Here is a 25,212-nt window from a genome sequence, read left to right as displayed (position 1 = left end):
AGAAAGATAATTACAATAACTCATATTATTTAGAACAGACAACATGCTTTGTATATTTTGATAGATCTGATCCTCACCAACAATTTATTTGAGGTAGGTGCTGATATTCCATTTTAAAGATGAACATGTAAGGCACAGAGAAGTCAACTAACTCAATACTCACTGTTATAGGTTGAGTTGTGTTCCACCCAGAGATATGAAGTCCTAATCCCCAATACCTGTGAGAGTGGCATTTGGAAACAGGGTCTTTGCAGACATAATCAAATGAAGATGAAGTCATTAGAACGAGTCCTAATCTGACTGGTGTCTTATAAGAAGACACAGACATGCATAGAGGGAAGACAGTGTCAGACAGAGACAGAGCAAGGCCATGGGAGGATGGAGGCAGAGACTGTACTATGAATCTACAAGCCAAGAAACGTCAAGGATTGCTGGCAACTATCGGAAGCCAGAAGAGGCGAGGAAGGCTCCTCCCCCAGAGGCTACAGCACCTCGATTTCAGACTCTGACCTTCAAGCAGTGATAGAAGAAAATTTTTGTTGTTTTAAGCCACCTGGTTTGTGGTACTTTGTTACAGAAATCCTAGGAAACTAATATAGTCACCAAGGTAAAAACCAAATAAATGACAGGGCCAGGGTTCTGACCCTAGACAGCCACTCCTGAGTCTCAAGTATGTACACTGAAACATGATCTCCAAAGAGGAGTCTCTAAATTGCTACACATTTGAATCTACTGTTTTTGTTGTTATTGTTTTTGTTTTAAACTACTGGTGCCTGTGCCTGAGGCTGATTTTATGGATCCAGGCCTCCTCTGGAGCACAGGTTTCTAAAATTCCTCAGTAAGATTGAGAACCACTGCCCTATTGATTTCACTTCTCACCATGTGGCAGCCAATCAGGACAAGTCCACCTTTTCTTTCCATAGACCAGTCCTCCCTAAACACAAAGACCACCTTCCTGTTCCCTCTGAACTCCCCTTTTTTAGGCTACACATCCCTAGGATCCTGTTCAAAGCAGGAGCTTGGTCATTGGTACTGCCCCAGAGGACTCCTGAATCATGGTGCCTATCAATGCACCCATTTGGGGGGAAGCTGGAGCTGACCACTGTCACTTCCTCTGTCCACGTCATTTTCCACAGAGTCCTGGTATCCTCCTCAAGGTCATGGCTCAGTGGAGGAGGGCCATCTCAAGAATTCTCTTCTCAGCCCACTCACTCGATGGCATACTGCTGGCCTGCTGAATGGGCAGCCAAGTCAGCTGATGATCGTGGTTTGGAGAGTAGGAAGGGGTCAGTTATGGTTCCTCAGAAGTGGAGAAAGTGGGTGGGCTGCCTCCTAGCATTTTCACGCTGCCCAGAGGGGTAAGATAGGGTGGTCCTTCTCCTGCATGCACTCCGGGTCCAGAGGCCGCACCACCCCCAACACACCAGGAAATGAAGAGAAGCAGGGTCAGCTGATCTGGACCTTTGTGTCCCTGCCAGACAGCTGCCTGTGCACAGAGATGTCACACACGTCATGCTGCCTGCCACTCTCCCCCTCTTTCCATCCCTCAACACAACGTTTTTTTTAGCATCTCACATGTGCTAAGGACGGGACTATGTCAGAGAACAAGTGGGATTGAGCCCCTTTCCTCCTGGGAGTGTGGAGAGATCAGAGAGGGCACCTGCCTCAGTTGGTCTCACGGGACATCCTGGGGAGTGAGGGTGGGAAGAAGGAAGGGCAACAATCAAAAGGGCCACATATTACCCTTACGGAAAACAGCAGGGAGGTTCTTCAAAAATTAAAAATAGGATTACCATATGAGCCAGAAATCCCACTTCTGGGTATTTATTCAAAGTAATCCAAAAGACTAATTCAAAAAGATATGTGCACCCCTATGTTCATTACAGCATTATTTACAATAGCTAAGATATTGAAGCAACTTAAATATGCATCAATAGATGAATGTGTAGAGATCTGACACACATACACACACACATTCTCACACATAATAGAATATTACTCAGTCATTAAAAAAAAAGAAATCTTGCCATTTGTGACAGCATGAATGCATCTAGAGGGTATTATGCTCAGGGTAATAGGTCAGTCAGAGAAAGACAGATACCATATGATTTCATTTATATGTGGAATCTATAAAACAAAATAAACAAACACACAAAACAGAAACAAATGCACAGATACAGAGAATAAACTGTCACCAGATGGGAAGGGGTATGAACAAAAAAGGTGAAAGAGACTAAGAAGTGTAAGTTGCCAGTTATAAAGACAGTCACGGGATGTAAACTACAGCACAGGAAATACAGTCAGTAACGCTGTAATAACCATGGATTCCGTTAGACTGATACTAGACCTATTGCGGTGATCACTTCATAAGGTATATAATTGTCTAATCACTATATTGTACACCTGAAACTAATAAATATAATATTGTATGTAAAATATAACCAAAAAATAAATTAGAAAAAGATCATTGTGTCCTTGGGTGTCCTCACCGACAAGCTTTATTACAAGGTAAAGACGTGAAAGGCAGGGAGGGTGCACAGGCGGGTTCCAGGAGAAGAGAGCATGCCGACTCTCTGAAATACTCATGAGAGGAAAGGTAAACGGAAAATCGAAGTAAAAAATTTACATCCTATCCATTGAGTGCATGTCAGCCAACCAGCAAGCGGGTTTCCAGAGCCTCCACTGCCAACAAGGTGGGGGCTGGAGGGGAGCAAACTGATTGTACAATCTCAGGGGGCCCCAGCTCTACAGGGGTCCCTGACCTATTTGTTGACGCTTACAATATTCAACACCAAACACGCTATTTGAGTGAGTGAAGACGGGAATCACACAAAGTGTGTAGCGCTCTCCCAGTGGAGTATTTCCTTGACAAGGGGTAGTGCACAAATCTGTGTTAAGTATTCTGCCCAGGTGACCCAGAGGTGGACATCTGAAGCCACATCTAAGACAGGATGCTTACTCAGCAGGCCTCCAGAAATAATGAAAAATAACTGCATAGTCCTGCTGAGGTAACATGTGCACAGGGACCGCAGGAAGGGCTTAGTGAGAGGAAATATTGCAAACTGCGGGGAACCGGCTGGAAGTCTGTCTGATGTGCAAGTTCCGTCCCTTTAAAGATGAGTGAGTCGGAGTCGCGTTTCATCCTTCAGCAAACTTACCACCAAGCAGCTACCGTGGCACGAATGGACAGACAATGCCCACCTAAATCCAGGGACGTGTCCTCTGTTGCAGTTGCCTGGGTCAGCACTGAACTCTGGGAGCCCTCACAGAAAAGTGACACTCCTCATGCATTTCCACTGATTTTCCAATTCCAGTTAAATTGTGTTTGTCTTTTCTATTTATTCCTTTTTTCTGGAGCTGTTTATGAATGTGGCTAGAAATGCTTAACTCAACTCCCATAATTATGTACTCATTGCGACTTAACCAAAACCCAAATGAAAAGATAATGAGCTCGAAACACATCTGTCGCCAAAATAAACCTTAAAAAAAATCGAATAATTTGCTGCATTATCACTTTGATTTATAAAGAGAGACACACAAAACAGTTTCTATCAGTAAAAAGAGAACTGAGATGGAAAAATCGCTACATTTTATCTTTCCCTTGCAAGAATTTCCAAGTACCTTTTGGGAGAATTAGGGGTCTGGCAAAGCTGGTGCGTGTGCATATGTATGCGTGTGTGTGTGTGTGTGTGTGTGTGTGTGTGTGTGTGTGTGTGTGTGTGTATGTGTGTGTGTTCACGCGCAGACACATACTGGGTAGATGACAGAGAACTGGAAAGCCATTACTTGCCTCCAAAGAAGATCATTTGGCAGTCAGGCGCCACGTAGTAGGGAGGGTTGGAAAGAGAATGGGAGAGAAAATTAAGGAAATTGACTTAATGTTCTTTCTTTTCTTGCTTTCCTATTTTTAACTAGAAACACATTTTCCAGATGACAATCATACTTCCGATGCTAATTTCACTCTCACCCTCCCTTTCAATAATTTCACGTTTCTAGCTACTGTTTTCCCACTCCTCAAGTGTAAAAATCTTAGCGTCATTTCCAACTGACTGCTGCCCTTATGCAGAAGCCATCTAATTAGCATGTTTTAGGAGTGCTCACACTAGGCTGGGCCATGGGGACACAAACATGCACATGATCACAGGCTCTGCTCTCAAGTGACTTGCCGTCTAGGCCAGTGCTGTCCAACAGAGCTGTCTGTGAGGACGGCACTATTCTCCATCTGTTCTGGCCAATACAATGGCTACCAGCAACATGAGGCTACTGAGTGCTTGATACTTGGTTAGTCTGAACGAGAATCTTTTTACATTTAATTTCAATTCCTGAAAATTAAAATTTAAATAATTGCCTGTGATTACTGGTTACCGCATTGGACGACACAGGTCTAGGCCAAGGGGAAGGGGATATTCTTTAAGGAGACGGCTGACAACTTAAAGGAGCACATGGAAAATGCCACAGGATGGGTGCAGGTAGGTGCAGGCAGAGATCAGAGAAAGAACAGGACTGTGGGAGACGCAGGCGGAGGAGGACGGCCCTGTAGAGGAGTGTCTGTAACCCCGCATCTCGTGAGAAGCTGTCGCACAGAAAGCAGGAGAGGAGAGAAGGCATTTCTGACCCAAGGCATGTTCGATCAGAAGCACCAAGGGGAGGAATATGCACAGAGCGCATCAGGAAAACCCAGCGGTTACTGCAGGGCAGATGCTACTCGTGGAAGGTTGAGGTTGCTACTCAGCCTGTGGGGTGAAGCCATGTTGGGAGCAAAAACTTCAGGATGGGAGCAGACTTGGGGTGGGCAGGGCAGGTGATGGGTAGATGGATGGGCGGGAATCCCCAAGTTGATTTAGTTTGCTATGTTTGAAGGATCAGCAGGCTTTCCTACTGAAGGTAGTCTGTGGTGGGCTATAGGACAGACCTAGAACTCAGGGGAGAGGGCAGGGCCAGGAGGCACATGGAGGAGGGGTCAGACTTGGGGTAGACGCACATGTGCTACCTGAACGGGACAGCTGCCATCAGCTTCACCACCTGTTACATCCGTTGTTACCATTTATCCACAAGTGGAAATCTGGCCTCAGATTTTCAGAATTTCTGACTTTCAGAAAGGCTAGAAATTGAAAGTATATTTATATATGTATAAAATCTAAACAGACTGACATGGAAACAAATGTGAAAACTTTAAAACAGCCTGGGAAAACCCAAAGAGCAAGAGCATGGGCTGACTGAGGCCAATGTGTCACCTGTTTGTGGCGTCTGACTTAGACGATGGAGGAGGTCTCAGAGAGACAGCCCAAAGGCAGAAAAGATCAAAGGTAGAGAGAGATCCCAGGGAGCACAGAGGTCTGAGCAGCAGAGTGTTTGAGAAAGAAAAGAGGCCGGAGCCACCCAACCCTGGTGGGGAGAACATCGCTGATCTCCAGCACAGCCGCCTCCCTGCCCATCATTCCTTCCTCCCTTCCTCCCCGCATCCTGGCAGAAAGGTAAGGAGAGGAGTCCCCAATGACTAAGGCCCCTGTCGCTGAGGAAACAGAGGCATCAGCTTACATGAACACAGATAATCCTAGATGACATGGCTTTTTATAGCATGTCTTTTTAGTTTCCATAAAACCCCATTTCTCTTCACGGGCCATGGGTCAACACCTCGTTTCCACCTCTACTATATAAAGTGCCATGGTCCGTGCCCAGCCTCGTCCCTTGTGTGAGAGCCGCGTTTGGTTCTCATGAAGATGTGTGCCTTTCAGCTCACCTCTCGGTCCAGCAGTGCGGGCGACACAACGGTGACAATGTCTCCCTTTTCAGGATCGATGTAGAACATGTTGGGCGAGGGCTTGTCAGGCGTCTGCTGACGGATATTATACCGCAGGAGAGCATTATCTGTGGCCGGGTCATCCGCGTCGAAGGCTGTCATCCGCATCACCGTGGTCCCTAAGCGGGCAGGACAGAGGACAGCAGACGGTCACTTGGAGACAGCGACAGGAAGAGCCCCTGACCCCCAACTCGGGCAATGGCCATGAAGTGATATGACAGTTGCTTCCCAGATTAAAAATGGACAGCATTTCTCCAGTTCGGCTATGTTTTAGCTTTTCTCCCCCCGCCCCTCCTCGCTCCATCATGTGAAAAGACCTGAAATAAAGAAATATTTGCCGTTCAGCAGATTGACAGCTTAATTGCTGATATATGCTGGTCAATTTCACTTTCATTCTGTTGAGGATGTGGCACCATGACAATGGCCTTCATTTTAAAAGCTCTTATTGAATGTCTGCTACATGTGGGGTCCTGCCCCAGGTGCCGGAGAAATAGCGGGTGCAAAAAAGGCAGGGCACCACGCCCCGTGGTGTTCAGCAGGTCAGAGATTAGTACGAGAGATAGCATACAAAAATGGAAGAATAAGAAAGCGTATCGAGGGCATTGAGAGAGGGCATTTACAAACACAGAGAACAACCTCATCTAACCTGGGGTTCAGAAAAGGTCCCCGGTGGGGTGTGGAGGCAGGAGCAAGGTAAACGAGAGGGGCCTCACTGGGAAAAGATATTCCAGTTAAGGAATGTGGGCAAATGCTAATTGCGTGCTGTCGGTGCGGTGGCCAAAACCGTCTAGGGCACTTTTGAACTAAAGACAATATATAAAGAGGAGGGTGACATGAGGACTATTTGATATGTCAAGGGTTGAGAAGGGTGTCAGGTACAGGGTTATGCTCACACACAGCTGATAGGAGGAGGAATGGGTATAGGTGCTTTCAAGGACAACTGAGCAGCAAGCAATAAAAAAAATGCATTCACCCTCTTGGCATCTGCCCTTGAGAAACACTCGCACGAGGGGTTTTTGCAAGGGTGTTTGTGGCAGGATTATCCATCCTGGTGAGACGCTGGGAAACAATCTAACAGTCCAATGACAGAGGAGTTGCAAAAAAAATGACGGTATCCCCCACACTGAGAAATATTTTGTAGTAGTTTAAAAAAGCTTGTAGATCTAATATGTTATAAGATGGAGGGCTCTCTAAGGTAAGAGTAGTAAATGAGAAATACCGGGTGAAAGAAGGTTAGCCACAACCTGGTATTGGTTTTATGAACCTGCCGATGCCCAGAAAATCCCACAACACTTTTAAGCATCTATTTTGCTGGTACGGTTTTTGTGTGGAGTGCACAGGAGAAGGTCTGTACAGGTGAATTTCACGTGGGTTATGGTGGTAAAACGGGGGAAAGGAGAGAGAGGACTGGGATTTGGTATGATGATGAGGGAGGATTTTGGCTCGGTCTGTAATGTTTTGATCATTTTTTTTGCAAGGTGAATATATTGCTTTTGCAATTAAAATTTAATTTAAAAGGATCATAATTATAAGCATTTATGGAAGCGTGATCTAGAGCTGGATCAGGCACCATTTTTCCTGATGGTCTTGGCCATTGTGAGCCATCATATTTAGCTCAAGGTACTTGCCCAACCATATTTTTCATGGCAGTTTAGTCATCTATGAATATAAAGTCTCGCCTTCTGATTGCAAATGCTGCTGGACCCACAAAGTGTAACCAAACTGGGAAGAGACAAAAAGCAGTAGACCACCTGTTGTTCCTTGCAGGAATATTCATACGTAGCCAATATTGAAGCTTACAGGAAACATAGAATTTATCCAGCTCAGCCACTGTGCCAGTTTTCCTTTCCCTTGTATAACAGTGCTTCTCAAACCAACAGCGCCAGATGACTTTTTCCCCACGATCGGAATCAGATCATCGGCCATTAGGTCTGATCGATCAGGGAAACAAGGCGGACTCTGACCACCCTAAGGTTGGATCAATTTATTAAGCAGTCTAAGTTAATTTCACCAATGTCGCCTTGAAGGCAGATGCATCAAGATGCATCGCACCTTGCTTCTTTGCCTGTCTTTGTTTCTCCGTGAAGCTGTCCCTGGCAAAGCTCAGGGTCCAGTGCCAGAACAGAACATTCTTGGCCTGTGCAGCCCCTCACCTTGCCCCTTGCCTCTAGAAAACACCAGCGAACCAGTTGGCGCCCTGTTTAAAATTAAGCCACACTGCGGAGTCAGGGTTCTCTCCAACCCCGTGGTCCAGCGGCCACTCCTGGTCTATCAGTTTAACACGAAGAGTGACACTAACTTGCCTTCCTGGTCCCGGGAACAGGCTTCTCAGGGAAGTCTCCGTCAGATGTCAGAGGCAGCTTACAGGCCCACAGTCTCACCCAGGGACGTGCTAAGGGAGGTCTTTGTGGCCAAAGGCGTGGAAGGAGGCCTTGACCCCATCGAGTCCGCACTGAGCAGTCTCTGGTTAAGTATGCATGACCCAATGCCTTGCACTTTGTTAATGTCTAATGAGTGCTTGATTGATGGAATCTGTGTCCTATTTAATCTGCCTTTAATTGAAGTCAGAGACAAACAAGCAAAACACTATAAAAATGAAGTCATCATGGCTTTCAGCTGTCATGGTTTGCATTAAAATAATTAGAGGAAGGAAAAAAAAAAACCTTTCTGGTTGATGAATTTTCAGTTTTCACCAGGAAGTTCACTGATAATGTTTTTTTTGGTTTTTATTTTTACAGATTTGACAATAGGATATAATAAAAGGCTATCCTGGAATATTCCCAAGGTTACACAGAAATGTTTTTTAATTCAATAAACTGTTAGAAATCAAGTGACCTTGGTCTTAAGCCCTGCCTTTGTCTTAACCCAGATGTGGGTACAAACCTGGATTAACTTCTGAGGCCCACCCCGACAGAGTGAGTCTAAATAGTGCCTACGCCATGTAAACAGGTTTGCGGCACAGAAGGAAATCACTGCGAGGTAACGTGTCTGGGTTCAGGTCTTTACTAACTGTGAATTTCAGCAGGTTATTCAAACCTCTGGACCTCAATTTCCCATTTTCAACATGAGGATATTCCTAACACTTTTTTCTTGGTTATTGAAAGATTTCATGGGATAATACAGTGAAGAACTCGGTATAGTGCCTGGTACGTTAGTGCTCTGAGGAGGATGTCTTTGGTTATCAAATCTGCAGTGCAGGCAATGGTCTCAGATGAAGGAGCTCACAATTAAAGCATGAACTTGGAACTCAGTTTGGTAAGATGAGTCCTGGTGTGATCATTATCCCGCAGTGTCCCTGCCTCACCGTCTCCCGCTAGCCTTGCCCATGGTCTCAGTGCTAGACTTGGCTTTCTGCTATGAAGATCAGAACTCGACGCACGCGCGTGTGCATGTGTGCGCATGTGCACACACATACGCACACGCGCGCGCACACACACACACACACACACACACGTCTATACTGCTTGCTTCTCCATGGGGTACTCCAATCCCCCTATAGGACCAAGGCTCTGTCCTGAGCCCCCGTCCATTTGGTGGGTTCAATACCCTGCTCTTGCCAGCCCCTCCCCTGGGGGGGTGACATGATTTCAGACTTCCAGGTTCTACAGCGGCTGGATAAATCTTCTAATCCAGCTTCTCCTAAATCACATGCAGGGACCTCTGGTTCCATGGGCTCAGCTGAGAAACAAATCTTAGAAACATGCAGTAACCTCAGGTGAGCAGGTCTCCCCTCTTGGAGGATTCTTCGTGCCCCACAAAGCAGGTGCATAAGGAATATCTCCAAGAGAGCAGAACCTGCAGCTTTTCCCAAGCTGCTCTGCTGCTGAACCTCTTCCGTTAAAGAACATCTTTACGTGATGGGCCACATAGTCTCAAATTTGAGCTCTTGGAAAGTACAGACTGGGTTTGGTTCATTGCTGTAAGCTCGGTATCTGACACATAGTAGGTCCTCTATCCATGTTGTTTGAGTAGAATTGCATTCCCGTAATTCACAGTAGCTTGGCCTTATTCCTTGATGACCAGAAGCCCTGGATAACTTGTCTACTGAAAAGAGTGGACAATCTTGTCTGGACATCTTTCACAACAGGGCATGCTTCACTGCCTCCTCTGGGCTCTCTGTGGCCCCTTGGAGGTCCTTGTTGGAACCTGATTCAGCAGTCATACACCAATTCCAAGCCCCTGGCAATGTCCAGCAGGACAACTGCTCTAATTGTCTATGGGTGACATCTGTGCCCGACCCCTCGCCTAAGTCCACTGCTGGACTCTGAGAAGGGCTCGTTCATTTCCACCAGCCCGGTGGCCCGGCACCAGCGCTTGTCTCATGCCGACGTGTACTTCCCCATGGCAGAGAAATCGTAATTATACGATAGACGTGGGTGTGGGTCCTCCACACAGTGCATTTCCGTCCCCTGTCACAATGTTCTCCCGGGTGTCACAATAAATGATAATCACCCTGTCACTCCCAGAGCCAGATCCAGATGAACTAGCAGTGGCCCCTCCAAAGCAAAATAAAATAATTACCAGCTTCTAGTTGAAAGTCTCAGGTCGGGCCGTCACTTTCTTTTGTCGAAGGACACTGCCGCCAACACGACAGAATGATCAACAGTTGCAGTAGCTCTGTCTTAGTCAGATAACCCCTTCTCCTTGGCTGTGCTTCTCTGTGCTTCTCTGATTAAAGGGAAGTGCTGCCTAGTGTCATGACCTTGAAAGCTGGTGTGTGAAGTGGAAGTTTTACTGCCCCGTGACTTCAAGCACAGTCACGCCTTTGAGAAGCGGAGTGCAGATCTGAAGGTGAAGGGCTGTTTTCAACCTCTGTGAAAGGTCAGCCAGCCTCAAGTGGGAGGCTCAGTGCCAGAGGCTCTGCTCGTGAAATTTCTTTGACTTCATCCTAAGTTTTCTTCACATAATCAAAAGTGTCAGACTCTTAAAAAGAAACAAAAAACCATACCCCCATAATCAAATTATAGATTGAGACAAGGATGTTCAGGTTTCTATTTGGCACTGGATTTCTGATAGGACAGTCTGAGCAGATGCATCTTTCTGGGGAGATGCGTACTACCAACACCAACAGGGGCAGAGAGGGAAGATGTCACTGAGTGAGCTCTTTGGATGTAATGAAATGGCATATTGCCATAAAAATCAAATTTGTGGGAGGAGGGAGTGTGTTTTGAAGCTACCCAAACACAGATCTCTGTGACTGAATTATCTAAGAGAGTGTTTTTTAATCGCCGGCCCATGGACCCATGTTGGTCCACCAAAGATATCGTGCCGGTGGGAGAAACAGTTAACCCCCCTGCTGTTGTATGAAGAGTATAGACTGGCGGTCGAAAAACAGTGATCTAAGAGATGTGCCTCAAAGGTTACTATAGAAAGAAGATGTGACCACGGATACTGTGTTGCATAGCTAACTCCTGTGTTTATTGGTCCCACCTCAGAAGAACTCCTGAGACCATTGGCACCTGAACACACTCCCCAGGGGAGAGGAACACAGAAGTATCTTGGGTTGTATCTATTATACTTGGACTGCTGCTAATTTGAAACTAAGTTTCACTGGAGGATCCTTTAGGTTGAAGGTATTCTGGGCACTTTGATTCCAAATGCCCAATCTGAGGGTTTGGGACGTGGGATCACAATACAGCCAGTTTGTCCAGGACTGAGGGGATTCCAGGACAATCCTGGGCAAACCAGAATGAGTTTGTTACCCTACAGGCCATGGCCATGGCCATCAGAGCACAGAGATGAGAACTGTTGTGAATGCAACTTTAGTGGCCAAGGACACAGACCATCGCTAGAACATTCATTCAACCCATCACCAGTCACAGCGATCTGGGGTTGCCTTCAGACTGAGCAGGTGCACGCAACTCAGTTCTCTCCTGACGGTCCTTAACAGTGAAGAGAGAGTGCTAAGTGTGCAAATTCAAGGCAGAAGCGTGTTAGAGGCACCGTCAGGATGTGGGCTCATTTAAAATCCTGGCCTCAGCATTTGGCAGCCGGGCATCCTTGGACAAATTCCTTTACTGCACTAAACCACAAGATTTTCATTTACAAAACCCCACCTTCCTTAATGGGCTGTTGTGGGCATTGAATGAATTCATGCAGCGTTTTTCAACCTTTATTTTTTCATCATCAACCCACCAGGAGTCTTTTAAGACCCCTTTTTTTCTGTACTTGCCACTCCCCTCAATAGATTTGCTGTATATCTATGTATGTACTATGGCCCGTTGGAGGGCCACAAACCATTGTAACATCTAATCTTTTCAATGTTTTCCCTAAGCACCCATTTTCTCCCCATTGGGGGTGATACTGTCCCTATTCAGGAAGTATAAATTAATGAATATAAAGTCCAATGCCTAGGCAATTGTAAACATTCAAGAGATGTAAGTTTTATTGTTATTTTTATTGACTGCCACAATTTGCAACTTAGTTCTGGGGGGACCCACTGCTGTGTGCGATGATGGTGAGCAAAATATCACTTAGAGTTCAACTGATACTAGTTCACACTCAGGATCTACAGGAGCAGGAATGAATTAAAATCCTGCAGGGAAACAATTCCTTTCTTCCCCTAGACAAGCCTGGAAATCCCAGTTGAGTGCAAGCAGGCATGAGCCAGCTTCCTCTGGTCTCATCGATGTTTCTGTGTATACAGGAACTAAGGAAACCTGCCCAATGATTAGCTGACAAAAGATAACCAAACCAATCTGCTAGGTATCCACAGGCAGCCCACACTCCGCAGTGTGTGCATTCCTGAAAAGTCACCCATGCAATGAATCGTAAATAATGTCTTATTGTCCCATTGACCTACATTAGCATTTCAGACCTGCTTTATCTTCATTTGAGGGAGTGTCCAATCGGAAGCCACTACTCATAATTCACTTGAAGTTTTTCTGCTTATCGCTGAGACACTCTCCTGGCAGTGGTGGGCGGGAGAAAGAGGCTGGCTCTCTGCCCTGGGTGTGGAGACTGTTAGGAAGCCCTGTCTGGAAGCCTCTGAGGACAGAGAGAAGTGCTTCCACTCTGACTTTGAGGAAGCGGGATGGAGGAAAGTAGGATTGGACCTAAAGCAAAGCCTTGGAGATTTAGCTCTGTCACCATTGCTCCTTTTGGGGGCATTTCCCTCTATCCCCCAATTATCTAGGGATTCTTATTCTTCAGCACAAAGATTCTCTCATATTTTTCACATGGTGGTCAGGCTGTGTATTAGACCCAGGAAGTTCTTGATAATGTGAGTTTTAATGAAGATGTCAATACCCTTTGGCCTCCTTTCCCATGACAACAGCCCAGACTTATCTGTGTGAGTCTGGCCCTATTCCCAAAATGGGGTCATGGGAGTTGGGCCAGGAATGAGGTGCCCAAATGCCCACCCAAAGCCCACACAGGGAACTTATATGAATAAAGTGACTCCAACCCAGTTAGGATGGTGAGGGCTGTGGCAAACAGGTGGATGCATGTCCTGTCTTAGGGCAGAATATCTTAGGGAAGATATTCTTTAACAGAAGAGGTTCAGCTACGTTTTAGCTCAGGTAATTGCTGCATTTCTGAAATGCAAGTCTGGGAGAACAAGAACTTTTGATTTTACAAGAAAAAAACCCCCAAACATAGGAATTTGGATTTTTGTATAAACTGTAAGATGATTATATGTTAGATACTAGTTCAAATTTAAGAAATAAAAGATCATTGAGTGGAACTAAAAAAGCCGAGCAGAACAGGTTATGGCGGACTTTGGTCCAAGGCTCACCACCAGTTTTCAAACTTTGACTTTGACTGTCAGTGGAGCCAATTCTTTATCCCAAAGACACGAGCTAAAATGCTGCTGACGTGTCCTCTGGTGATAGATTACAACCTAAAAAACGTGGCTCATCCACTCTAAACCGTTCACCCTTCTTCCTTCCACCTCCCTTTTGGAACAGGGAAGTTCCTGTATGTGGTTGCAGGACCTAGCAATGTAGGCGGCATTAGAGACACATTGATATAAATATGCAATACCTGTTTCATGCATTATTTGATCCTATAGTAACCCCAGGAGGGTATGTTATATTGTTAAGCCCATTGTACAGGTGAGGAAATGAAGACTGTGAAGGCCATACAGCTAGTTACCCAATGAACCAACACTGGAACCCTATTTTGCTAAAGGGACTATGGCTCAGACTGTGAGTTGCTATGTAGTACCCCTTTTTCCTTTCTTCTTTAGAAACATAACCCTGATTTTAGCTGTCCACATTGCCGACTGAGATAGTAGAAGTCCTAGCTTCTCTGGCAGCTACTGTGGACATGGACTAGGCTTAGACAATGGATATAATTAGAAGTATTGGGGTGAGACTCCTAGGAAGGTTCCTTATGAAGGGATCTAACCAGGAGGTATGTGCTTCTGTCACATGGACTCACTTCCTGCTACCTGGAATACACTGTGATCACTGTAGCTGCAGCAGCCATATTGGGCCGTGAGGTAGCCCTTCACACGAAACCATGTGATAGGAAGGTGAAGCAGAAAGACAGGAGTCTGAGTCCCTGAGTCTCTGATGCCATGGAACTTCGAGGGAAGCCTGAAATGCCTCCTTCTAGTTTTGTTTACATGAACAAGAAATAAATTCAGAAAAGTAAAAGCCAATCTTGTTCGAGCTATCATCATTTTGAGTTTGCTGTTCCAGGTGGTCACAACTCATCTCTGACAAAGGCAGAATGAAAATGTGGAAGAAAATGAATAAATATATTTTATTATATACTTAGCATCAGCCTAGAAAAGTAAATGGTTTTGTTTGTTTTTTTGCCTTAGCCTGGAAATAAATGATGCTAATTTAGACAAAAGTGTAAATATCCAGTCAATTTTTCAGCTATGTTTACATATTTAAATTAGTTTCTATTTACCTAAAATGTCTTGAGTCCAGAGATGCTCTTTCTATCAGCAGGGAAGTTTGTCCCATTAGTGGCCCCCAGCAAATCATACTTCCTCTCAATCACACTCCTGTATTATCCCTTCCCACATTGACTATGGCCTTAGCCATGTGACTTTCTCTGGCCAATGGGTCATGTGGAGACATTATATAAACAGAGGCTTGAAAATGCTTGTGCACTGGAGTTTTTTCTCCTGGAAACAAGCCACCATCTAAAGATATCTGGGCTCTTCTGCTGGCTGGGGCACATACTAGGACCTTATGCTCCCTGGCTGATACCCCTAACTAACCATCACATGTGTAAGGTGAGGTGATCTCGGACCATTCAGACCCAGTTGCACTTCCAGAAAATGCAGCCGTGTGAGCAACCTCAGGCAAGACCAGCACAAGAACCACCCAGCTGAACTCATCCCAACTTGCAAGATCACAAGTAAATAAATGGCTGTTGTTTCAAGCTACTAAGTTTTGATGTGTTTCATTATACAGCAATAGGCAACTGGTAAAAAAAAATGCTAGTAAATTAATCTTTACAAAAAAGCTATAAACTATTATATGAATAAAAATAGTTTATTTTTTAATGTAATAGTTGCCATTTTAAATAACCAAATAGCATGACATATTCAGGGCTGGACTAAAATAAAGAGAAACAGGTATAGGAAAAAAAGAAGGATGAGAACCCGTTTCCTAAATGTCGAGTTTTGGGGGTCACTAATGATGTCACCACTAAATGCAGTATGTTGACCACTGAGTATTTCAACTGCCTAAGGGATTTTTTTATTTTATTTTTGGAACAGCACTGAATCAAACTGGAACAAAGAACTATATACTCGTGATACAGATTTGAGTTGAGTAAGTACCTTCAAATAAGGAGACAACTCTGTTCTTAAAAATAAGAACGCTTTCAATTTTGAGACAGTCGCTCACTTCCTTTAATCGCAGCCGCGAGAGCCTCCGCGCGGCTGCAATTACCACAGGCTTGATTTGAAATGCAATAGACTTCTCCTCTCAAATTTGCTTTACCTGCCCGGAGCGAGTTGATTTTTTAAGTACAAATTGACAGGCAAATATGTAATAAGGTATGACAAGTTGAGCAATGGTTGTCACCATCTGTTTTCAAAGGTTGTTTATTTCTACACTGATGAAGAGATGGTGGCGACAGAACCGACTTACGATGATTTCAGTCCTGCAGTGGCTCCTGCTCCTTGTTCACTCTTCACAGCGTCTTTGCCCTACTTTTCTGGCGAGCTATTGTTTAATTAAGCTGCGGCAGGCCAGCGTTTAGGAAAGGCACCTTTTCTTGTGATATAAGGTACTTCTTGGCTACAACCTGGAACCCTTTTATCGTGATGACCTTCATTGCCCCCATTTCTTCTTTCTGTCCAGAAATTTAAGGGATTATTTTTCCCAAGCCTATTGAAAAACTCCATTTTATCTTTTTTCTCTATAATTTCTTTCTCTGCTACTCTTTAAAAAGGATACAGGGTACACTATGCTGAATTAATTGATCTAAAAACACTTGGGAAAAAAAAAAAAGCAATTTTAAATGGAATCTTTCTCTCTAATATTCCAAAGTAATAATAAGAAACCCTTGTGTTGAATTAGCATAAAGTAGCTGAAATTCTCAAATATGAAAATAGTTTTTCATTAAACTCTAGGAACAACAAAAGGAAATTGTGTGTGTGTGTACTGGGTAGGATTGGTTTAATCAATTTAAGAGATTAAAAAAAAAAAGTAAAGCTAGTTCTCCTCAGAACAGTGATTTTTCTGTCAGGGAGATTTCCATCCTCCAGGGAACACAGGCCAACGTCTGGAGACATGTTCTGTCACAGCTGGATTGGGCTATGTCAACCTGCACTTAGTGGGTGGAGGCCAGAGGCTCCACTAAACACCTTACAGTGCTCAGAACCGCCTCCGGACAGAGAACTCTGCAGCCCAAAATGCCCACAGCGCTGAGGCTGACAAACCCCGCCTTAGGATCAGTCACACCGGTGTCCCTAAAAGTAATGGCACTTTAAGAGTCTGGCACTTGAACAACTGAAACCACAATTTGCTTCTCTTCTTAGAACTCTCTCTTCTAGATTTGAAGTTCACTGAGGGAGGAGCTCCTGTCTTTCTTGTATTTGTTGCCCACACAACGGCTCAAGTAGTTACAATACCATTGGATATGCACATTCAACATAGTGTATAATGTTTAATAACGTGCTACTACTAACATCAATGAGTGTTTCTGATTAAATTTTGTATTTTCAAGGCGTGAAAATCTTCAGTTATCAGGATAATGTTTTGTAGGTAGTGAGATTTTGGTATGCATTTGCTGAATGCATGAGTGAATAAATGAATGAATAAGGTGAAAAAATAAAAAAAAATATTTTTATTTATTTTATTACACATTAAGGTAATGACGGTGGAATAGAAAGAAGATGAATAATTAACATCTGACTGGCACTAAATACTAATTCCTAGGTAAATTCTGAACAATAGGCCTATTGTCCTTGTTCTTTATCTCTATTTTAAGAGCAAAGGAGAAGCAGTTTTGCTATTTAAAAACAGGGAGTAGTTTAGACCAGGCTAGACTGGAATAATAAAGCAAACCTGAGATTTCAATGGCTTACCTTACAGGAGTCATTCTCCCCTCGCATTTAGTCTATTTGGGGGGCTCCCTCCCAAGGGCAGTTTCTCTCCCAGTTCTGATGCAGGGATCCGGACTCTCGCACCCTATAGCCATGTCATTGGACCCACATGGTTTCCGAATTGTTGTGGAAGGAGCCATGTGCCAACTAAGACTCATTAAATGCTTCAGCCAGAAATGCCACACATCTCTATTTCCTGCAGTCTATTGGCCAGATCTGGAATCTGAGGCCACCTCAAGAGTAAGGCTGGGTGCATGGGCCTCTGACCTGTGTAGTTGCCCAGAGCACTGTGCTCAGAAGGGCCTCATACTTGGTTTTATTTATTCTCTGCTGTCACCCTCTGGGGCATCACTGAGCCACACTGGGGAGCCCATGGGACAGGTAGGGCCTGCACCCCTGAGCTGTAATGCAGGACAGGTGATCAATGACCCCAGAACTCCACTGCTCGGCAAATAACCTGCCTGAAGTCCCAGGAATGATCAATGAGGGGCTGGAGGAGCAGGTGATTACTACCGTAACAAGATACAAATGAGCCAGGACGCTGAAATACAGCACTTCTGAGACTCAAGACTCTGCCTTCAACGGGAAGAGAGTGCTGGCAAATTGCTAGGAGAGCGGTAATGTTGCTGATTTTGCAAACATGTGTTCTTCAACTTGATAAGTAAATACATATTGGGTAATATGGTGATGTTGCAAGCTGTTGTTTTATGGCTGGGAAGTCAGCGGCCTGTGATTGATGCTAGCAATGAAAGTATTTATAAAATAACACTGAATTAGGAGGAGTTACTTTATGAGTCTGGGGAAATGGATCTTTTATGAAGAATAAAACTTGATGAGGGCTTATCAGGGTCACAAAAATCTGAAATTAAGCGCACTGGGATTGAGATCTAAGAGGGAGCCCTTGAGGTGTCTGGCACGCAGCCTGCGGGAGCTTCTCCCTGTGATCTGGGCCGTGTGAAACTGGAGTCATTTCCACTCGCGTTCATTTCTCTCCACAGCGAATGTCACTTCTGAAAGCTGTGTTTCCTCTGCCAGGCCATCAGGGTGCCACTCGGGGAATAACAGAGGGATGTAAAACTAAGCGACGTGCCTTTGATTCCCTCTCGTACCCCACTGAGTGGGCAGAGTCCGGCACTCGGTGGGCGCGCGGTCAACATTCAGCCACGGACCGGATGGAGAAGAGATCCAGGAGCGTCTGGCTCACTCCGTACGAATATCTTCTCATCTCATTTATTTTTTGTGGAATTGTCTCCCCCGTGGATGTAGTTCAGCCTCTTGACGGTGCCGCCTGTCCCAGTTGCCTGGCTCTCTTCCTGGAAACAGTCTGGCAGGGGAAAGACCAACCACACCTTCTCCCCAAGCCCCAAGGGCCAGCAGGCACAGGACTCAGGCTGGGTCAACTGGGCTGTCCCCTAGGGAGAGTCATCCGGTGGGGTTGCTGTGTAGATGAAATGTGTTAATATGTGTAATACCCAGCCCAGGGGTCTGTGCTCCTTGCGGGCATTGTTATCACACAATGGGAGCGGCCTGGTTCCGAGGGTCCACTTTTGATCAAGTAGGAGCCTCAGACGAGTACTAAGCTGCTTTTTCTGAGGACACGTTCAGGTTGTATAAATAGGAGTAGACTACCAAGTACAAGGAAGGCGATCATAGTAAGCCTCACTAATATTTCAGGGTCTATCCCATGCACTGAGTAACTCAGACATAATTAAAACACGGCCCCATGTAAATTGCTGAATTGATCTTGGTTTTTCTCTTTAGCCTTGTCCGTTGTTTCTGAAATTCTCCCTGTTAGCCAAGATCGATTCATAAACTTCCATGTTAGCCCTGCAAAGGGGGGGCCAGGAGAGCTGCCTTCCAATACCCAAAGGGCTGATGTCACGAGCAAGAAGGGGCGGTGGGAATGTTCTGCTGTCGCCGGGGCCGCCTGCATTGTTTGGCCCCTTGGCCCTGTCCTCCACGTGCTAAGTTAGTGCATAGCACCATCAGATCTGTAAAACTTTGACTTCTGCTTCCACCATCACATCTCCTCTCACTCTGACCTCCCTGCCCCCCTCCCTTGTGGCAGAGTGTTCCGGAGGCAGGAAATACACAGCTTGTTGAATGTTAAAGTGAGCGTGTGCAAACGGGTGTGGGTAAGTGGGGTGATTCTCTACCACAAAAGGCCCAGGAGAGCACACAGGTCTGAAACAGAACATCTTATACTGTAACAGTTGCCTGTTCCAAAGGAGAACCGCCCAGAGGCTGTGGATGGGTAATGGAGATTCGTGAAAATGGTAGGAGTCATGTTAACCTGACACTCCCTACGCATCTCTTCCGCCATGCTACCTTAGGGGCTTGGAGAGACCACAGCTTCTTCACTGGTGTGCAATGCCCCCTTTGCACAATTCAGGAATCCCACATGTTTCAAATAGAAGCTGTGCTTTCATTGGGCCGTCTGTCCCCACTCCAGGTAAGTAAGAAATTCTGCCTGTGTGTTTAAACCAGGCGTCGGGAAACTTTTTGGCTGAGAGAGCTATGAACGCCACATATTTTAAAATGTAATTCCGTGAGAGCCATACAATCACCCGTGTACGTCACGCATTATCCGATAAAAATTTGGTGTTGTCCCAGAGGACAGCTGTGATTGGCTCCAGCCACCCGCAACCATGAACATGAGCGGTAGGAAATGAATGGATTGTAATACAAGAGAATGTTTTATATTTTTAACGTTATTATTTTTTTTTATTAAAGATTTGTCTGCGAGCCAGATGCAGCCATCAAAAGAGCCACATCTGGCTCGTGAGCCATAGGTTCCCGACCCCTGGTTTAAACATTCGTTTAGTTCAAGTCCACTGTCCTGGGACCGACTCTGCAGCAGGCCCTCTGCTGGGCCTGTGGATATGAATAAGACAGTCTTGGCTCCTTACCTTGCCACATTCAACTAAGTGAGACAGCGATGCTGAAACGCAAAACTGCACTGCAGTGTGATGCATGCATCAGACATAAAATGCATTTAAGTGTGCTCTGAAAGCATCATGTGGCGGGCACTGTGGATCCCGCTGGTGTAAGGTGGCCTACAATAACTGTCTTTAGCTACTCCCAGCTGATATTTAGGGCAGGGACAGCTCTGAATTGTTTTTCCCTGCATTACTTACTGAAAGTTCTGCTCAACCCTGACTATTTGATTATTTCTTACCATTTAAGTCCTTAAACCATTTTATTCCACTGAATAACTTGCCCATGTATTGAAGGCAATGAGGCATTAAAGCCTGAAAAACAGCCCCTTTGGCTACCTTCATACTCTCCCTCCCGCTAGGAGAGTGGGCACAGTAAAGATTTTTAAGAGCTGGAGACTTTCGGGCTTTACTTGCAAATCAAGTTGAAAAAGCAGTGAGTTGAAAGTCCTGAGCACCCATCAAGTCAACCACCGCCAGCCACGCTCTTAGACACTCTCTCCTGAATTCAGTCTCTTAACTATACATCCGCCCCAGACAAGGCCCAGCAGCACAGGACATGACTGCAGTCCCAAAGACCCCCTCTCAGTAGAGAAGAGAAACATCAAGATACGTTGCAGAGACCTGTGCCACTCATATATCCGAAGCAACTGGTTCCATCACAAGGTGAGCTGTCAGAAGCCCATCCTCTGTGGGCAATGGAAGAAATGAATCAGTGAGAAATTAAATGGGAGATTAAAGCTTATACTGGGGGGTGATTTGCAGGCTGTTAAATGCCACAGGGGACAGACAGGGAAGAGGGAGAGTTAAAAAAGAAGACGGAGAGAAGGAGAGGCAGAAAGACAGCAATCTGTGCACTCTTTAATTGAGCGAGCATCGAGCATCTACTGAGGATTTGCATATGTTGTCTACAGAGTGACCAGATTTCCATCCCCTCAGAGCTTATATCCCAGGGAGGCTCACGCTCACTGGCTTACTGATTGCTTTCGTTTTCTAGGGCTGCTGTAACAAATTAGCACATACAGGGAAGCTTACAACTTTTGAGGTTTATTTTCTCGCAGTCCTAGAGGCCAGGAGTCTGAAATCAGGGCGTTGACAGGTGTCAGTTTCCCTCGGAAGGCTCCAGGGGAGGGTCTGTTCTTGCCTGTGTCAGCTGCTGGCATTCCCTGGCTTGCAGCTCCACCCCTGCTCTGTCTACACATAGCCTCCTTCTCTGTGCATCTGTCATCTCCTCCTGCCTCCCTCTTCTAAAAAGCTTTGTGATTACACCCCCACCCACCCCATAAGTCAGGTAATAACTCAGAATCCTTAACCTAATCACAACTGCAAAGATTCTTCCAAATAAAGTCACATTCACAAGTTCTAGGGATTAGGGCATGATAACTTTGGGGAGCCACAGTTTGGCCCACCACATTGATTGCTCTTGATGTGTGGGGAGCTGTTCTAAACTCTGCAGGGGTCCCCAAACTTTTTATACAAAGGGCCAGTTCACTGTCCCTCAGATGGTTGGAGGGCCACCACATACAGTGCTCCTCTCACTGACCACCAATGAAAGAGGTGGCCCTTCCAGAAGTGCGGTGGGGAGCCGGATAAATGGCCTCAGGGGGCCACAGTTTGGGGACACCTGCTCTAGTGCATGAACTTGACCTCATGGAGGTGCTGTCCTCACCCCCTCTTGTCCGCGGGAGAATAGTGGTGACTGACTCAAGGTCACATAGCTGGTCCCCAGTGGAATCAGTGTTGGGACCTGGCATCTGACTCAGAGTCTCTGCTGAGCAGATATATTCTATAGCCAAGAATGAGGCCAACAGAGGCGGGCAGCCGAAATGGGGCAGGCCCAAACATGAACAGCACATGTGTCTATGGCCCAGAGAAGGTTTCGGGATCAGTTTCCCACAAATCGATTCAGCGAAGTAGGGGCTGCTGCCCCTGCGCCCTCGGAGGCTGTGCACTTCACCCTTGCGGTCAGCTAATGACGGACATCTTTTCCAGACTCAGGTCCCAGAGACGTGGAAGGGGCCACTCCTGATCTCCAGATTTCCAATCCCGCAGAAACTGTCATCTTTTCAGAAATGCAGCAATGTAGCTCCGGAAGACGAACGTGTGACATCCGCTCACACTTAAGCTCTCTCATCGGCTCTGCTAGATTTACAGGAAAAGAATATCTTTGTCCCAGAGGATTCATGCTTTATATTTTTATAAAAACATAGACAAGACGAGCCTTTCCTTCATTTCTTTCCAATCTTGAAAGAAAGAAAAATGTGCACAGTGTCATTTTCTCCCCCTCTTGGAACCCACAAAACGTTTGAGCAGAAAGGCTCTGGAGTTAATTGAGTGCAAGGGACTCAATAAGAATATCTTCTTTGAATATCAACTGATATGGGCTGTATTTCCTCCCTGTACTGAGACGCAAGTTTTGTGGAGAGTAGTTAGAAGCCTGAACCCCGCCCTCGGATTCTGTTCTATCTGGTTCACGGCTGGAATTGTGGACCATCCTGGCATCCTGGTTCCCATGGAGCGGGGGGAAGTCGACAAACCAGAAGAGCCTGTAAGGAGGAGAAGGGATGGTGGGCAGTCCGGGTGGCCAGGGCATTTCTATACAAGGATGAGTTGTAGTACCTGGGCCTGCCTGTCTCGCCTGAGAGTCTTAAGTATCCTTTTTTTTTTTTTTTTTTTTTTTTTTTTACAGAGAGTCAGAGAGACGGATAGATAGGGGCAGACAGACAGGAATGGAGAGATGAGAAGCATCAATCATTAGTTTCCGTTGCGCATTGTGACACCTTAGTTGTTCATTGATTGTTTTCTCATATGTGCCTTGACCGTGGGGCTACACCAGACTGAGTGACCCCTTGCTTGAGCCAGCGACCTTGGCCTCAAGCTGGTGAGCCTTGCTCAAACCAGATGAGCCCACGCTTAAGCTGGCGACCTCACGGTCTCGAACCTGGGTCCTTCCGCATCCCAGTCTGACACTCTATCCACTGCGCCACCGCCTGGTAAGGCAAGTCTTAAGGGAAGAAAGGATACAAATGAAGAGAAAAGAAACTAGCCTAACATGATCGGAAGGTGCCCTATTAGCATGTTACTTTCTGATACTCATATGATTTCATGTTTCACAGACCGAATAGTTCCACGCGGCTCCCAGTTAAGACTAGTGGGTGGATCTTGGGGAAGAACTTAGCAGCCAGGGGAGCTGTACAGTGAGTGACAGGAAGTCTTGCCTGGCGAGGCGATGAGCATGTGAGTGTAGGTTGAACGACACTCGCTCTGGAGTATCAGAAGGAAGTCCAGCCTTTGGGAGAGGGGGAACGATCAGATTACCTTTGGGGGACCCCTCCACTTGGCAGTATCTGGGATTCTCGCAGGGTGCACAAAACATTGCCTGCAATATTCAAGTTCACGGTGTCAAAAAGGACACGGAAGCGGGAGAGGAAAGGGTTTGCGAGGTGCTTCCTCAGCGGATAAACCTGTATACTGTGCTGACTGCCAGAGCGAGGAATGGAAAGAGAGGAGTAAGGGCGGCAACTTTGCTTCTAATCTTATTTACTTATTCCGAAAGGCGCACAAGGACACACGCAGACCACTGATTCAGTTAGCTGATGAGGAGGCTTGGTTTCAGCGTTCTAGAGAATTCCCCCAATGCTACTGCCACATGCGCATCAAGCATCTCGTGTGTTCTTTCCCTTGGAGTTGCTCTTATCAGTTAAATGCAGCCCCCGATGGCCTGAGTCTTCATTCAAGCCCCTGTGGAGAATTCCACCTTAATAAACCAGCTGAGTGGCTTGTCTGTTATCCACTCTCCTGAAAAGGGTTGGTGTCATATGCATATCCGTGGGGACAGAATGCTTCAAAAGAACTATTCCAACTCTAAATTCAGATTCAACTAATGTTTACGGATGCCCCCACCCTGGGTATTTCCATACTCTTCTCTCATTTACCCTCTTACTGGTTGGCTTCTACCTCCTAATCCCTTTCTGATGCATTCTCTCCTCTCACCTCAGTGCTACCAGCTAGCTTCCTCCCCGCCAGAGGAGAATCTTGACTTTATTTTCCCTACAACTTATCACCATCTGCAATGTTATACAACCCTTTGTTCATCTTGTTGATTAATGATTCCCCCTTCCTCCACCAAATGTAACGGGGACTTGGTCTGCTTGGTATCGTCCATGCAAATGTGGAACAAATGAGTCAATTCCCTCCCTGCTGGATTCAGTTTCTAAAACGAGCCGTTAATTGTGTCACTCCCAGCTGGCCAGAGGGAGTGGAAATTCTAGAACATAGCATAAAGAACCTTCGTGACCTGGCGGATGTTTGTTTCTCATTCTCTTTCCTTTCCCTACGTGTCCCCTCCCCGTCCTGCCACACTGAATGTGGTGGTCATTACTGCTGACAGACATTTCCAGTTCTCCTCCTGGCCTGTGCGAGGCCCACACCCACCTCCTCTGTTGGGTTTAGATGTCAACCAGTGGTGGCCCAGGTCCACAGGTGTGGCCCTGCAACTGACTTTGGCTTATGAAATGTAAGCACAAGGAAAGTGTGTCCCCTCTCCTCATGACAGTCCCTTAAGAAGCAGCGTGTAATGTGTAACTCTCCCTCTTCACAGCCACTGCCAGTTTTCTAGAAAGTGGCTGCTCTGCTTGGTCAGCCTGACTTCCAGAGAGAATGTAACATGGGGCAGTGTCCCCAACCAGCCACTGTTGGACATTTTCATGAGAAGAAATAAACTTTTTTTTTTTTGGCGTTATCCGCTATAGCAATATGAGCTAGCTCTTCCTGGCTAATGCACTGGACTTGAACTTCCCCAAATTTGCCATGCTATGTCATACCCGGGCCTTTGCACATGCTCTGCATTCAGGCATGGAGTCATACTGTCCTCTCTACCTCAGGCTGGTCCTCCTTCGTCTCAATAATTTCTGCTCATCTGTAAGGACACTTTGGGGAGTCTGCCCTCAACCTCCTTC

At 45.9% G+C, this 25,212-nt stretch overlaps 1 protein-coding gene across 1 annotated transcript in view; it reads right to left on the bottom strand.

Moving 5' to 3' along the window:
• Positions 1 to 25,212, bottom strand: part of CDH13 (cadherin 13) — a 1,120,140-nt gene that overhangs the window by 251,613 nt on the left and 843,315 nt on the right. Inside the window, exon 7 of the mRNA XM_066348214.1 lies at positions 5,741 to 5,919. Within this exon, the coding sequence (XP_066204311.1) occupies positions 5,741 to 5,919 (179 nt within the window). The remainder of the gene's footprint in view (positions 1 to 5,740; positions 5,920 to 25,212) is intronic.

This window comes from Saccopteryx leptura, chromosome 9 (genome assembly GCF_036850995.1).
Source record: "Saccopteryx leptura isolate mSacLep1 chromosome 9, mSacLep1_pri_phased_curated, whole genome shotgun sequence".
Lineage (NCBI taxonomy): Eukaryota > Metazoa > Chordata > Mammalia > Chiroptera > Emballonuridae > Saccopteryx > Saccopteryx leptura.
This window is presented reverse-complemented; position numbering and strand designations above follow the sequence as displayed.